At 35.0% G+C, this 16,878-nt stretch overlaps 1 protein-coding gene across 4 annotated transcripts; it reads right to left on the reverse strand.

The window, feature by feature from the left end:
* Positions 1-505: 505 nt before the first annotated feature.
* Positions 506-16,804, reverse strand: Chd1 (chromodomain-helicase-DNA-binding protein 1). 4 transcript variants are annotated; one of them, XM_076420567.1, is made up of 21 exons: positions 15,598-16,804; positions 12,764-12,876; positions 11,495-11,776; positions 10,243-10,431; positions 9,993-10,162; positions 9,289-9,925; positions 8,131-8,338; positions 7,773-8,050; positions 6,419-7,145; positions 6,006-6,251; positions 5,755-5,922; positions 5,553-5,676; positions 5,123-5,274; positions 4,688-5,046; positions 4,198-4,429; positions 3,839-3,958; positions 3,543-3,767; positions 3,135-3,461; positions 2,363-2,853; positions 2,057-2,170; positions 506-1,999 (listed from the first exon to the last, which is right to left on the reverse strand). In XM_076420567.1, the coding sequence occupies exons 1-21, from the start codon at positions 15,601-15,603 to the stop codon at positions 1,774-1,776; spliced, it is 5,394 nt and encodes a 1,797-aa protein (XP_076276682.1). In that variant the 5' UTR covers positions 15,604-16,804; the 3' UTR covers positions 506-1,773. The 4 variants fall into 4 exon arrangements, with proteins under 4 accessions (XP_076276682.1, XP_076276683.1, XP_076276681.1 ...); XM_076420568.1 differs by having other exon boundaries at positions 506-1,987; positions 2,363-2,856; XM_076420566.1 differs by having other exon boundaries at positions 2,363-2,856.
* Positions 16,805-16,878: the final 74 nt, after the last annotated feature.

Below are 16,878 nucleotides of genomic sequence, written 5' to 3' on the forward strand. Positions count from 1 at the left end.
ATTTTAACTGTCAAGTGATCGTAGGTTCAAAGAAATTAATGCGTACATACAAAAAACTTGTCACTTTCATTTTTTTTCTCTTCTTCACGGATATAAAATTCGCAGGTGTATTTCTGTTGTGTACGGAAATATATAGCACAATCGATTATCATTTTATAGCGTCATAATTGACAAACGACAAAATACAAATGTTCTCCCAAAAAACTTATGCAGTTTACAAAGCCTTACCATAATTTAAGACTTAAGTGAGAAATATGTTTTTTAATACTCTTTCGGAGATATTGATCGTTGAATGATTAAAACTCATTTCCTCGTCCTCTAGTAACGTTATCATAGTTATATTCAATCATTCTTAACCGGAGCAAAAACTGAGGAGGCTAACCGTTTTTTCATTTATTCTTTCTACCAGAAAGCAGAATACTATCTCAGTGACTCCATAGTTAAATATACATCGAATATAACTATCGCCTTATGCTAATATTTACAATATCTCACATTGTTTCGGAATAGGATACAAAACTATGGTACTTTAAAAGAATCAACGCAAAAATAGAATTCTCATCTACTTTTCAATCGCGAAAGTATAAATTCTATAAAAGAGAAGTAAGTTAGTATATTTTCTTTTATGTGTGTGTTTTCTCTCCTTTCGACATTGTTTGATCATATCTGTTCGTCAAGTATCATATTTTGTCGTTTTCTTTCTAATTTTACAATAAATACATGCGCTCAACGAGACAATACAGGATCATGTACACCGTATATACTGTCACGGAAAGACGCCAAGTTTATACTACATAGTTGTTTTTTTTTGTCCATTTTGTGAGGCAAGCTCTCGGTGGTTTTTTTCAGTTGATAGAAAATTTATATAATGTCGACTAATTTGTACAATTTTACAGACATTGTATTAAGTAAAACGCTGATGGTTTAAATACTTATTGCAGTGCAACAAGATATCGATCAATACTAGGTAAATCATCGAACTACAAAATCAATCGTAAAAGTCAGAAGACGTATGCTTGAGAAACGTATTACTATGTAGTCTGAGTTAATGATTAACTGTATACAGGCTAAACATCTATCGAACATATACATGATTGATATTGAAAAAATGCAAAATATGTTACACGAGATTTTGGAAGGCGTAAAAGTTCAAAAAATAATGAATTCCAAATACGTACGAAATGTAATATACATTTTAAAAAAAAAACAAAAAAAACAAACACAAATTTGATTTGTATCGTTCGTTATCGAACGAATCTTGCGACAATTGCACTGTAATAAAACTGCTTCGGGTACATAAAAGTATGTGATTCCTCGCGCGTGACAAAACTGTTAGCGAATACAAACTGAAGTATTCGTTTTCACTGTGTTTTTGCAAGACATATATAAAAAAGAAGTTTTAATTGTACACTAAGAATATATGTACCGGCTGTCGCCGACATTATCTTATCTTACCCATATCTTGCACAACCTTTCTATCAAAAAATCTGAAAAGAATCCATGGTAGATTCTTATATCTTTCTTTCTTTTTCTTTCTCTCACTCTCTTTCGTTTTGCGTATTTTAAGTAAGCATTTTGGAATAGACTTTTTATACATAGGTACAAGTCACGAGTGGTACGAAATCACAGAATTAAAACTGTGTGAAGAATTCAGCGTATAGCCACATTTAAGCGAGCAATGTACAGTGCTCAGTCAGGTAGAACAACATAAGGCTCCGTCGATGATTACAACCGTTCGACAACGCATTCGAGTACGGTAACAAGGAAGGAGCACTAGGAATTGGCGTTTGGCGGAGGAGGTCTTCTATCATAATCCCGTCTATAATCTTTGTTTGGTCGCCAGTCACTCGGATAACCGTCCCCAGGATATCCTCGTCCTCTGAAGTGGCTCGGAGGAATATCCGATGGAGGATAACCACCACCACCACCACCTCCACCACCATATCCTCCTGGTCCGTAACCATAGTTTGGTGGTCCCGACGGATATCTGTAATAATCGCTGAACACCAATTTTATGAAATTTAACTTCTTAAAAAGCTCCTTACAATCAACTTACCTCCTCTTATCGTTCATGTGCATATTCCGATCACGATCCCTATCTCTATCACGATGATATCCGCTGGACATTCGCCCGTACGAGTCGAAGCGATCGCGTTTGTGATCCCCAAATCTGTAAAACGATTATTAGTATTACGTTGCAGTTCTTAGCTTGATATGTTTGCCAATATTTGAATGGGTGTCTAGTAAAAGAACGTATGTTATATTTTGTAAAACAAGAACACGTAAAAATAATTCGTTGCTCTAAATACCCTTTTTAACATACGTGTTTCTTTCAGACATTCATTTATTTCATGTCTTATACCTTCCATCCCTCATATCTCTTCCATCACGTGGCAGCCAATGATCATCGTCTCTGCTACCACTATAGTGGCCGCTTATGCTATAACCGCCGCTATCTCTTCTAATCCTCTCATCTTTTCCTCCGCTCATTCTATCCATACTCCTGTCGCCGTGCGCTCTGTCCCTATCTCTGTCGCGTTCCCTGTCTCTTTTAACATCTTTGTTGTGTTTCGACTCTTTCTCTTTGTGTCGCGGTGTATCCGTACTGTTAGTGGTACTTGACGTAGAATTTGGAGTCGATGTAATAGGAGTGATAGTGATAGCACCAATAGTAACCGTAGATGTATTGCTGATACTGCTTACAGCAGATAAGGCTGAGAAGTGTTTCTTACTTGGCGTGCTACTATTAGAGGTTTCCTCCATATCTTCGACTCTACGCTTTTGTAACCTACTTTCTTTGTTAGTATCTACTTGTTGCTTGTCGATATGTTTGTCGTACGTCTTATCGGTGTGCTTCTGGAAAAGATGGGTATTTGTAATCGTTTCTTGTATGATAGTAATAATAAAAATAGTCAATATCAATTACAAGAAAGCGGAGAGTCACGAATAACAATTAATTTATTCTCTTAATAATTTTAGTAGAGTTGAAAATGGTGTGTATATAAATATTCCTAGATTCTTCTAGTTTGTCTACTACTTGGAATCGTACCTACTCATTTTTACCATAAATGCATAAACTCCGGAATCTACTAATGATAGTACTCGAATTGAAAAGATAGATTAACTCATGATACCTTGGCGTTGTTAGGTTCTTCCTTTTTCTCTGGACTGGATGTGGCACTCGTGTTGCTGTCGCCACCTTTCTTTGTTGCGTGTTTGTATAATTTGTAAAGCTTTTTCGCATCAAACTCTGTGAACTTCGACACGAAGTACCATAAATTGCTCCTCCATTCTTTGATTTTCTCCGGATCTCTATATTCTTCTAAACAGGTGTTAATTTGATTTCCAATTTGAACGAGACACTGCCTCGTGTGAGCAACCTGCTCAGCCTCGCTCAAAGATTGATCGGGCCTGTCCAAAGCCTTGAGCGCTTTCTTCACTGGCCTCATCTTTTCTTTGCACTGTAGAAAAGATTAGCAGAACGTTTACGATGCTTCATATTTAATCTACATAGAATACATGATAATAAAATCAATAACGACCTCATTAAATATATTTGGATGTAGGTCTCCGAGAACATCGAGAGCTCTTGGCTCATTGTTAGCGGTAAAATGCATAGGCCCAGCTTGTTTAGTTTTCTTAGCCTTTTTGTTCTCTTTTTTCTCCTTTTTAGTCTTTTTGTCCTTCTTCTTCTCCTCCGGGACATCTTCAACTTCTTCCTTAATTTCTTTCTTTATTACAACTTCTTCTTCTTTCTTCACAGGCGGCTTAAATTAGATAAATATTTCAATTTCAACTGTTGTTTTTGAATCATATAACAGGTAAGTGTTAAATTTACCTTTTCTATTTTCGATTTTGCCTTACTACTCTCGTCACCTGAACTATCATTTTCTTCTACAATTTCTTTCGTAATTGCAGATTTTATTTCCTTTGGCTTTCTGGGTTTTCTCGTTTTGGTCTAAAATGATTTCAAAATATATATACCAAATGTGTGAAGATGACTATTTAAATAAAATCCTGTTTAATATATTGCAAGGTCCGAGGTCCGAGAAACTTGTGACATAGGAAAAAGGGAAATTAAGGATAGGGTAATTACCTTGTATTGGTATTCTAATTGTGGTATAAGGATATAACCCTGTGAGGACAATGAAAAGGTATGAGTCTGCACCGACCGTTAAAAATGAGATATTTCCTTACCACTCCTAGTTTGGTATCAATTTGTTTCTTGAGTACCTTCAAAAGGTATTCAGCTCGTGCGTTAATTTTCTTCAAGTGCAACTTGCTATTTGGTAAAATCTTATCACCAAGTTTTAAACTACTGTCCATCTTTATCGCTTCCCATGAGCCCATGCCATGTTGATAGATACCTCTCAGAAGTCTAGAATCATCTTCAGAATTCCATTCGGAGTCAAAGTTTGCTGGCTTTAACCTGCAATCATAAAAAATTGCTTACAAATTGTTTCTTTAACGCTTTGAGTACCACATCTCTCAGAAATATTATTACAATATTAATATTAACCTTATTTGTAACAAATGGTTAGGTTCTACGAAATTCAAGAAGATTGAAAGGGTACTTTCTAATTTTGATTTCACGAAATAAATTACTATGATTTTATACAATTTTTAAGGCTGCTAGTTGGGCATTCAGAGTGTTAATCAAAAATGCAATTTGAAAAGATACACTTACTTCGTGTCTATATGCCAATTAGACCGTTGCTCAGAATCTGATGGCAAAGCCTGCTCCAAAGGCTCAAGTTCCTTCACCGCAGCCGAGAAAGATTTCGCATTAACCATAACTCCGCCAATCTTAAACGTAGGTCCTCGGCCTCTCTTGCGACCAGGTCCTTTACCCTCTTCCTCCCCTTTATTTTCTTTGGCAGTGCTTTCAAATTCAGACAGGCAAGCTTCGCACCTGATCCTCATTTGATCCCCTAAGAAACGCAATTCGGACATCGGCTTCTCTTGCAATTCTGCATCGGCAGCTATGTCGTCTAGCCGTTTCAATGGCGCAGGGAACTTCTTGTAACTCTTCACAAATCTTCGTATCTACACAACAAAATATTGTTCTTGTTCTGGTGCACACGAACGAGGAATTACACAGTGGAATTAAAAATATACATACTTCCGCGTCGGTGAAGCTCTTTATATTCTCCCGGGGTGTAACCCTCGGTCTACCTCTTTTTTTAGGACGTTCGTCGTCGCTACCTTCGGCTTCGCTTCCGGAATCCTCGCCATCCTCACTGTCATCAGCCTTCTTCCTTTTTCTTCCCCTTCCTAAGAAGTGAACAAGATTTCAATTACGTTTGATCAGAAACTGAAGCACAAAATTACCTAATGACCTAACACAACACTCCTTAACTCTGATGAAGATCTATGTAACCTTCTTCAATTTCTAAAGATGACAAATCTGTATCAAAAAATATGATTTAACTTCTATAAGAAATTTATATACAGATACTACTATCAATTAGTTTAAAATTGTGCCACTTTACTAATGACCTCTGCTGTTAAAGCAACGTTAAAAAAAAAATATATGTATAAATAAATCATACCTTCACTTTGATTAATTTGCTGTAAAGTCTTCCGACTCCTCGGTGGCAGGTACAGATCCTCCATCTCTTTAGACTTCTCTTCTTCTTCAACTTTCTTTCTGAAATTTTCTGGGATAATTTCCGCCTGAAGAAAAGCAAGCAATACATAGTGATCTTGTATTGAAACGTACCATTTTTACGATATGATGTAAATTAATCTTACCCAATCTTTACTCTCGTCGTCATTGTCATTGGCTTGACTAACAGGTTCAGACTCTTCCTCAAATGCAGCGAAACTGGCTACTTTAAACGCAGACAACAACTCATCTCCTACCGTCGCTGGCCCTTCGTCTCTCGTTTCAGCTCTTCTTAAGATTTCGTCAATATCGCACTAATTATACAAAAATATTAATTAATTAATTTTAATACTTTCGCGAGAATCTTGTAATTATTCAAATTATCTAGAAATATTACAGTAGGCTCTTCATCCCCGTCTTCCTCGTCTTTAAACAGATCTTCAGCACCAAATTTCAAAATAGCATTTAGATCTTCTTTGTTAAATGGATTGTTATTGGTCCCTGCGTTCTTTTTGTCTAATACTGTACGACCAGTCGTGTCCATTCTCTGAATCACAAGGTGATCGAGGACCATCTTCTGCTTCGCTCTCTCTACTATTTCTTCTTCCACCGAATTTTTCGTTACTAATCGATAAATGTTTACCTACACAATTTTGTAATAATTTAGTAATGCTGTCGATCAGATATTAGGTCAGTGTGAAAATTCGTGTTTAACTCTTTGTTGTATTTCATATTAAAATACAAGGAATCGGACACGAACTTTTGCACTAACCTAATATATTCAGTAGAACAACCAGAATATTTAAATACCTGATTCTTTTGACCAATACGATGTGCTCTAGCCTGAGCTTGCAAATCATTCTGTGGATTCCAATCAGAATCGAATATGATAACTGTATCAGCGGTAGCCAGATTGATACCTAAACCACCAGCTCTGGTAGACAATAAAAAACAAAAATCTTGCGATCCTTCCGCGTTGAAATGATCCAATGCCTGTTTGCGCAGTTCCCCTTTTATACTTCCGTCTAATCTTTGAAATGGAAAATGCCTTTTCTGCAAATACTCTCCAAGAATATCCAACATCCGGACCATTTGACTGAATATCAATACTCTGTGGCCTGTCTCCCTCAATCTAACCAGCAATTTATCGAGAAGAACTAATTTTCCAGAGCCGCGAATTATCTGCTGTAGATAATCCTCGTTACTCTCCTTCCTCTCATTCTCGGTGGGTTTCGTGAGGAACGCGTGATTACAGCACTTCTTCAATTCAATAACGATATTCAAGAACGTCATAGTAGACCCTTTGACGCCCTTCCGCAGCGCGTTGTAATTCTTTGTCAATATCCACTTGTAGTACTGCTTTTGTAAAGATGTCATTTCCACGCGTAGGATTTGCTCGACTTTCGCGGGCAACGATTTTTCCACATCTTTTTTGACACGACGTAAAATAAATGGTTCTAACTGTTTGTGCAGTTTGGAGTATCCTTTTTGAGCGGCGTTGTCGTGCTCTTTTTCAAACTCCTCCCACGAATTGAATCTACATGGAAAAATTGGTCAATGGAGGTTGCTTGATACGTTCGTGATGATTAAACTACGGATCTTTATGCAAAATCAAAATTCTCTGCGTTGGTTGTGAGGATCACAAGCTAAATCACAACGTACTTCTTCTTTTAATCATTTTAATCCTTTACACTCTCGAGTGGCGACTCTACGGCGCCACTAGAAATTAATTTGTTATTATTTCAAACAATTTTGACATTACTATCTTTGTATTTTTAATAAATTGCTAAAAATTCAAGTGTTACAAGCACGAGTGACAGTGATAAATGGAAGTGTGCATATGTATATATTAGGTTCGGAAGAAAGTTCTTGCGGTTTTTATTATAAAATCAAAATAACAAAAACCGCAAGAACTTTCTCTTTCCGACCTAATATTTTACGTAGGCAAAATTCTAGATAGTGGAAATATTCCAAGCCAGAAGAAATGCCTTAGTTTTGAAGTCAGAACAATTTCTAGTGCATTGGGTTAATAAGTTGAAAATAATATAACAGCATTCTTGAAATCTTGCACTGTCTGCACAGTTTTATATTGCACACAGTCACTTTTGCCATAAATGCATAAAATCCGCAGTCCAGTGATACTCTTTAATAGAAATGTACTAACTTAGTGGGCATTATGAAGTGCAGCAAAGCCCACAATTCTTTCAAGCTGTTCTGCAACGGAGTGCCAGTGATTAAAAGTCGATGATTCGTGTGAAATTCAGCAAGTGCTTTGTATAAGAGGGAATCGTCATTCTTTAATCGATGTGCCTCGTCCACCAACAGTACGGCCCAATTTAAGGCACCCAAAAATGCTTTGTCCTTAAGTACTATTTCGTACGTGGTAAGTATGGCATTGAATTTTAATCTCTTTGAACTATAACACCACTCGTATTCTCTAATCTGAAATTATATTTTAAAACTGCTCGTAAGAGATGCAAGCATTCAATGACAGACCGAAGTTGATGGACAACAATACTTACAACATTCCGGGAAGTAACGTCACCCAAATACGTGACGAAATTTAGGTCCGGTGCCCACTGCTCCATTTCTCTTTGCCAGGAAGTCATTGTAGAAAGAGGAACTACTAATAAAAAGGGCCCGTGAAGTTGTTGTGTATGGAACAAGTAATAAAGGAAGCATATCGTTTGGATTGTTTTGCCAAGACCCATTTCATCTGCTAAAATAACACTGTAAAAAAACGAAATTTATTTTAACTTACAATATATGATGCATACCTAACTTCTGCTGGGGTTTAACCCAGGGACTTATACCGGTACGTAAAATATCGTTATCATACCGGTTATTTCTTCTTAACTGTTATAGAAACCGAAATATCGGAATACCGGTATATTTGCATATATTTACCGGTAATAATTTCGGTTTTTCCAATGTATAGGATACATTACCTGCATCACGATCATAAACGAGGTATTCCGCGACTCACATGTCTTATTAATTATTATTAATGTTGATACAAATTTTAGTAAATTTTATTAATAATAATAAAATATAATTATTAAATATATGTTTAAAAATTGCTTTATTGGAAGGTACATCTGGAAGGTCTTTAGCTTCATGTTTTATGCCGGCCGGTGGATATTAGTTTACCTGAATTTGGACTCGCGCTTGTTCCTACACACAGAGGGTTTTACGAAGGAACGTATTTATATTGTGTATACGTAACTAATTTAGGTGACTGTGCTTCTTGACGGTTCTGGGGTAAGTGGCACGCAATTCCTTTTTATTTGAGGCATCCTTTACAAAATTTTAAAAAATACCGGTATTTATTTCGGTTTCGGTAGTATATCGGTTACGGTACAACCTCTCGGCATAATACTGATATGAAAATTTTAACGGTACATATTAAGTCCCTGGTTTACTCCTCCGACGGTGGAACATGGGTCTAGTTTCACCCCGAGTATCAAAATCGTCATTGAACTACTCGGTGTTTAGCGATTAAATTAAATGTGAATAGCAATTATACTAGAATCAACAGGAAGACTAATGTGTCTACAAGATGTAACACTAAAAATATGTTAAAAAAAATAAATAAATAAAGCAGTGTGTAGTCCTAAACATCGTCAATTATACAATTGTTAAAAAATATCCGCCGTGTCCGTGTGTTAAGAGTGACATACCTATTTTCTTTACACCAAGAATGGATCATCCAATTCAATCCATCCATCTGATAGTCTCTAAGTATTAATTCTCGTCCTATACCCATATATTCCGGCTGCCCCTTCAATTGATGAAATTTGGGCCTCGATTTTAAAACTTTGCAATGTTTGCTTGGTGTCCTCTTTGAGTCTTCTCTATCGCGAAATTCTTTAATCTTTTCCGGCCACTTCTTAACAATCAGTGCTCCATCCTCCCATGTCGCTTCAGCATATGGCAAGCTCTCCCATTTACAATAGTAATCTGGGTGATCAGAGTCTGGTTTGTTATATTCAGCGATAATCCTCTCAACGTTATTGTAACTTTTCAGAAGGTCTTGCTGCAGTTCTAATTGACACTCGAAATAATCTATATCTTCAGGTCCAGCGCAGTCTCTCCAATTTTTGATTTCCCGTTCACGCTTAATAAAATTATCTAACTTTTTTAGTCCCTTGACTTTTTGTGCTTTTAATGACTCCTCGGACTCCCACGTGTTATGTATATGAGACCAGCCTTTCCATTTGATCAAATATTGCATTTCCGTTTCTTCGTTCGACAAGTCTTCCGGATTTGGGTCTCCATTCTCTTCAATAGCGTATATTGTTGTAACATTCCCTGTGACTGTATAAGTATAAGTATTAAGTTGCTGCAACAACTTCATATTTATACAATTTTATGAACAACCAACCTCCTTTTTTACCAAGCCTCTGCCCCAAAATTCGCTCAATGGTTTCTGCATTATCTGGTTCTGCGGTTACAGTACTACCTTCCTCAACTTCCACTAAGTCTTCGCTGTCAGTTCTTTCTTCGCTCTCCTCTTTGTAACTGACTGCAGTACCGGTTCTTCTTGAAACTTGTCTGAAACGTATTGATCAGTATTTTGTTTTGTTTTCATCAGAGTTTCGTAATAGAGACTATATAAAGACAGATTTAAATACCTTCTGTTATCATCACTGTCAAAAGAAGAATTTTCAGATGACTCTGAAATTCTCTTCTTCCGCACTCTGGCTTTTTCTTTTGCCTTTTGAGCAGCACGTCTATTCAACGATTTACTAGGAGGTGGTCTCCTACTCTCAAGATCGTCAGATTCAGAATCTGAACTTTCTGAATTCCACGAATTGTGAGAACTGTAAAAAAGAATTAAAAAGAACTTTAAAAAATTGAAGAAAGCTTTCAATTAGTTTTATTTAGGACAATATTGTAGGTATACTAAAAAAAATTTGGTTCTTCATCAGTCTAGATTCATTCTAAATTATTATATACATTATAGAAGTCGCATGCATAAAAAACGCTTTTGTAAAATATTAGTAATCCATAAAAAAATTCACAGGAATAAATTATAAAAATTTTAGTAAAATATATAACAGGAAATACGACTTCTTTTTTGTATAATAATAAAACTAAAAAAAATTGTAAAGTTTCTATTTTATAATTACATATTCAGCATGCTTTTTCTTAATATTTGTAAATACATCTAATATGATTGATAATATAAATCAAAGTATGTAGTAAATACTCGAATAAAACGTATTTGAAATATTAATTGATCGAATGTAATGACAGTATAAGTACGATTTTATTATATGTTGATCAAAGCTTCTCAAATTTTAGGCCACCAAATTTAATTTGAAAAGTAGAGAAGTTTATACTATGTATAACTAAACTAAAATGTGGTATGAAAGCACATTAATAAACAGTAATACAGATCATATTAAACATAGAGTGCTATGTACACTGTACACACACACACACAACACACAAGCAAGAACATAGAAGCTTAGAAAAATTATGATTGCTACTGAAGGAAGAAGATACAAACCTACTTAAATCAATGTTATAAATAATGTACAATCTAAAATGCAGAAATTGAGCATTGATAATGAATACAAAATGATTTTACTTCTTTGTTACCTAAGAAAATTAGAATTATTGAAAATATCTGCATTATCACAATTTGAAATATATAACTTTTAATATTTTAATAGATTGTATAATTTAAACCTACAAATGATCACATTATTCCTTGATGTAATTGATAATTGTTGGAAGATCACTATTGATGATGCAAAGAAGAGATTCAAGGACTCAATGTCTGTTTTTGTAAAAGATCTAATTTAATCTACAGATATGGTTCATAGAATTATGGATAATTTTTTTAATTATTTGATTGAGTTTCTGATAGTTACTTACCTTTTCTTCTTAAATTTCTTGCGACTATCGCTATCGCTTTCTCGTTGTGTTGCAAGCCTTTCAGGCTCTTTTCTAGAACGCCCGGACCTCCTGATGCCATATATATCAGGATTCTCATCCCATTCACGACTAGACTCAGTTTTAAGCCTAACTTTTGTTTCTGTGCTGTGATTCGAACTTTTGCTCTGGAAGCTATCGCTTTGTGCAGGTGCATCCGACTTCTCTGATTTCTCAGAATCAGAGCCTGATCCAGACCCGGAACCACTCGAGGAGCTAGAGTCACTGCATTAGCAGCCAGGTAATGGTTTACTTCACTAATCTTTTTAATACAGTGTAAAGTATATTTTCAGATCATTTCAATAATGATACCTTAATAAATATCAAAGTTCTTTCAAGCATATGACTAATGACAAATCAGATATTGATCACCAAAGAGTTAAGGTTACTTGAATACTTGTAATGTTTGTTCAAAAATTTATTAATATGTACACACTGACTGATTGATTATCAATGATTGATCATCATATAAAATATTTATATCTCAGTCTATCTGCATTTATTGGTATATTGAATAGCAAAATGCATTTACATGTTACATAATCTGTCCTCTTTAAATATATATATATACATAATATATTAACTACTCTTATTCTGTGAAAAGTACTTTTCAAGTGGTATGTAAAAATATTATCGTATCGTGTTTCTGTATGATCTAAGCAGACATAACACTATCCGTCATTTATCAACACAACTTTGTTTACTGGTAAAATGAGTAGAAGCAGAAAACTAGCTTACCTAGTGCTTAAATTGTTTTAGAATACAAGGAAACAGGTACTATTGCATGAATAACAGAAATCTGAAGATTATGCTTACAAAAATTTCGAGGGACACATTCAATTAGCATGATTGTCAAAGCCATGTTAATGCTATATAAAGCTATAGCAATACACAAAATCAAGTGATACCAATCTTTGAAAAAAAGCCCTTATGCATCAGAAAGCCGGATACATTAACGACTAATGATTTAATATCAATTGCTATTAAGAGCAATAATAGCAGAAATTACATAATGGCCTATGAACAAAAAGAAACATAAAAACAAGTTTGTGAAGGAATTACAATTAGACTTCCAGAAGTTAAATATTATATATTGGTGTTATAAAAGTTAAATGTGAGAATATATTGCATAAAAGAACATGTTTAGACTCTTCTGCATGTATCAGACTTTCTCAATTCAGAAGGATAGGTTGAGATGAATTCAATACCCACCTTTCCGATCCCGAACCGGATCCTGTATTGCTCCCAGAGGAAGAGCTATCGCTCTTACTCTCATTTTCAGAATCAGATCCAGATTCCTTACCAGATTCAGATTCTAACGTTTTCTGTAATTCAATCAGACCTAACTAACATCGCATAAATTCCAGAAGCAGTTATATCGCAGTGTTGTTTGGAGTAGTTCTTTGTCCGCTAAACTTTGTATATAAATACTTTCAAGCCTCACTATTTGTATCATCCAGTAAAAATAGAACCCTGTTACATTATGAAATGTTCTAATCAGAATAAGAGTGTCCTACTAAATTTTGTTTGCATTGTTAACATGATACACAACTTACAAGTGTACTCTTAATATTAAAAGAGTAGCTTATACATGAAGTACTACTGCCATCTACAAATACTAAATACAGATATCTTTCCACCATTTTATGTTTCTTGTCCACCATTTTGTAATCCTGAAACACTTAATTTCAAAGCTGTTCAATGCATAGCACATAGAGTACTATTTACTGGAAGTTTGAAATTCTGTTAGGCAGTGGTACATACAGTATATTTTAATGCGAATGATAGCATAAATCAGATACAAGCATAATTACTAGACTGCAGATTTTATGAATTTATGACAAGAATGGATTGGTCAAATAGAAAACTGTAAAGATATCAGGAGAGTTGAATAATGTTGTTATATTATTCTCGACTTATTTGAATTATTAAAAGTGGAAATCCATCTTCATTTAATTTCTGTTTCGCACAACTTACTTGGACAAGCTTTATTTCGAATAAAGATCCGCAGTCTGATAACTATGAATAATATAAGGGTAAGTGTACCATCGAATACGCTTTGAAATTATTGTTTCATTGTTATCAAAACCTTCCATATGTTTCGCATGTTTATCTAGGACTATAAAGCACTACAAACTCTGTGAGAGTTAATTGACTAGACTAAAGCGCATCGAATTCTGTGGAAGATCTTGTAATTGACTAGCCTAAAGCGCACAAAGTTCTTCTCTGTAAATATAACTAAGGCATAGCGGGTATCTTAAAAGAAAAGTATAATTCAGCATTTAAGTAATTGATAACTTTATTGAACATTTCAGCAAGTACATTTTAAGGCAACACTTGGCTGTACTTAAATTACATTAATGTTTTAATAACTGTATCAGACATTGATTCCTGTTAAAATCTCACACACAATAATTTTGTACTGAACACTATGGAGACATGTTTGATATGAAAATGATACCTTGTGTATTCTCAAATATAAACATCCATTATCAATAGATTTTGATGGATAAGTAATAATACTTCAGGTTGCATGAAGCGTAACTTGATTCTGTTTTATGAAGCACAATACTGTGTAAAACAAGATACGCTGCATATGGTAAACAGAACTATGCAAAAATAATATTACACATGCTTCATAAAACAGAAGACTTTGCATATTCAAAACCACATGAACATTGTAACTATTTTGTGTTCCAATGCTCGCAGTTTCTGTGATAATTATTTTTGATATTTAGAAAACTATGTTATATACATCATTAATGATGTTTGAATGAATGAATAATAATTTCTTTTGACTGTAAGGATGATGTACTTCCTTATACATTATGTTTACAGTACTCAAATTTTCCATAATTCAACAGATGACACAAGTTAAATAACATATCCACCATGTATTATAATTTGAAAATTAAAACTTTTATGTAAGATATTGTTATAACAATTTTTGAAGTAATCAATTGGCTGCTTAACATTTTTGAAGTACCATTGTTTACTTCCATGTACTTTTGATACCATCAGAGAATGATAAAAATACAGTATCAATAGAAGAGACTAAAGATTATATAACTTCCAAAGATATTTCTAAGGGAAATATCAACGAATTTTCCATGTTATTTTGTTGTCAAAACAAATACTGTAACAGAATCTTTGTTACAAATGTTTCTGCCAATCGATATAAATCATTTTATGCTTTAATTTTTCAACCGACATTCATAGATTTCATTGAAAAATTTCACGAAAGTGATAAATATCTCATCTTTCTGTTAATCACAAACACAAAACATGACTGGAATGGTGCACCAAATATGGAAATCGCAAGTTTTCTGAATTCTGTAGGGAGAAAATGAAGAATAAAACTTTATCCATAAGAGAAAAAATTGTTCAAATATTACAGAAATCTGTGGATTCTTTAATGAGAAAAATGTTCGAATATGTCTAATAATTTCCAACTGAAGAACATTCAATTCCTCTATCTTTCACAGGAGATTCTGCTACACAATCTCTACCACAGTGGAGAGAATGTGCATCACAATCTTTGAGCTTAATTTGCAAAAATGGGTCCATTTCAAATTTTATATTAACCATAAGCCTAAGGTGAAGGAGAATGCGAGGAATGATTTTTAACGAAAATTAGGGTGGAACAAAGATATTTTCTGTAATAAATGTCAGATTGAATGAATGTAAACAAACATATAGGTTATTAAGAGATTGGGAACTATGTAATGTTATGAAAAATTGTGATTTAGTAGAGGCAAGTCCCTGAGCTCATAAGGTCAATAGGACCCCACCCTACACGCGGATATCATTTAAATCGAATTACAATGATTTTTTACGTTTTTACAAGGATTTTCCTCCTTGTACCACAATGAAACGCATGTGACAATGTGATTTTTCCCTATTCCAAACAACACCGCGGTAGAATCGCATAAATTCTTCATTGAGAGTAACAATTACTATCGGATTTACAACAAAAACGAACAATTGTTGGTAAAATATCCCGAGAAGTGGCAAGAATTAAACAATTTTCGAACCCGACCACTCACCTGCATCGTCCCGTCTGCGCGTCGCACCGATATCTCAATATTACACGCACCACGCACAAGATCACGTTAATTTAACAATTAAACTACCGCGTGCACACGTATTCGCAATGTTAAACGACTATTGATGTATAGAGTCGCGACATCGTGCAAAATTATCGAATTTTCACGTACTATATGGTCACAGGCCTGAGCTTGGCCGCCATTTTGTGAACTCGACTCGTTCTTTCGCCCTCCCCGACCGTCCTCCTGACTGTCGACCCATCATGCAACGCGCGTGCGCGCATGCGCAGACGCACTTCCCCTTCCCCTCCTGCCAAACCCAAAACTCCATTATTACGAACGTCGTATAAATGCGATAAAAACTAACATTTTACGACACCTGTTCATGAAAAATATTACAAAACTACACGTTTCACTAGGCTTGACATAATTATCGTTCCCGAACCCGCGGACGATGCATTTGAAAAATTACTGTTTAACGAACACGTTCAAACGTAAATAGACGCGAAACGGAAATCGTTGTAAGACAGCCATTTTGATTACTCATGAATATTTTACCCAGAATGCCTGGCGACGGTTTTTCGATTGTTCTGTATATGCGCAATTACGGCGGTCGGGCAGATCATGTAACCGTGCGTGTTTTCTTGATGCTGACTATACCAAATTGAAATAGGCGTCGATTTCTATAACCGAGATTAATCAATATGAGTTTTCTTCCACTGTAATCTCGCGAGACTAGTTCCGTTCGATTAAAATCGATAAAGTATCTTGAAACACGGTTGGTTGAAATGCTCATAGAAACCGTAAATGCGCAATATATATTTGAGCTCAGAGACTTGATCTTGCTAACTATTTAATTGCGTCATTTGTATGAAGCATGTTAACAGTGTTTGATGGATGACTGTATGAATGTTAAATGATGTCGGCATGCAGAGTATTTAGAAAAGCATTTTTCTGAAGCGATGATAAATGTCGAAAAGCTGACGTTTTCCATCAGATTGGGTACAGATTAAAGGTAAAATCAATTGAATCGGATAATTCGTAGTAGTAAATCTATCGAATACAAAAAAAAATGATTTCTATTAAAGTAGATCGTTTTACCCTGTCCAATGAAAGCCAGCTTGTGTATTCGCAGGTGACGAAACTAACGTATTATGACGAGAATGAAAGACGAAAAATATTACCCAAACGCCCGTGGCACGTCGTACCGGAAAAGGAAGAAAGGATCGCAAGCTCGAGATACGATTATTTACAACTTCCGGTGAACAATCGATGTCTCGC

Source organism: Lasioglossum baleicum, chromosome 3 (genome assembly GCF_051020765.1).
Source record: "Lasioglossum baleicum chromosome 3, iyLasBale1, whole genome shotgun sequence".
NCBI lineage: Eukaryota > Metazoa > Arthropoda > Insecta > Hymenoptera > Halictidae > Lasioglossum > Lasioglossum baleicum.

Excerpts from the sequence above, each read along its gene's own strand:
- Chd1 (XM_076420566.1), bottom strand. Across the intron at positions 10,432-11,494 it reads AAGAAATTTAAGAAGAAAAG|TTCTCACAATTCGTGGAATT; the intron begins GTAAGTAACTAT and ends TCTTTTTTACAG. Across the intron at positions 4,430-4,687 it reads AATTGGCATATAGACACGAA|GTTAAAGCCAGCAAACTTTG; the intron begins GTAAGTGTATCT and ends TTATGATTGCAG.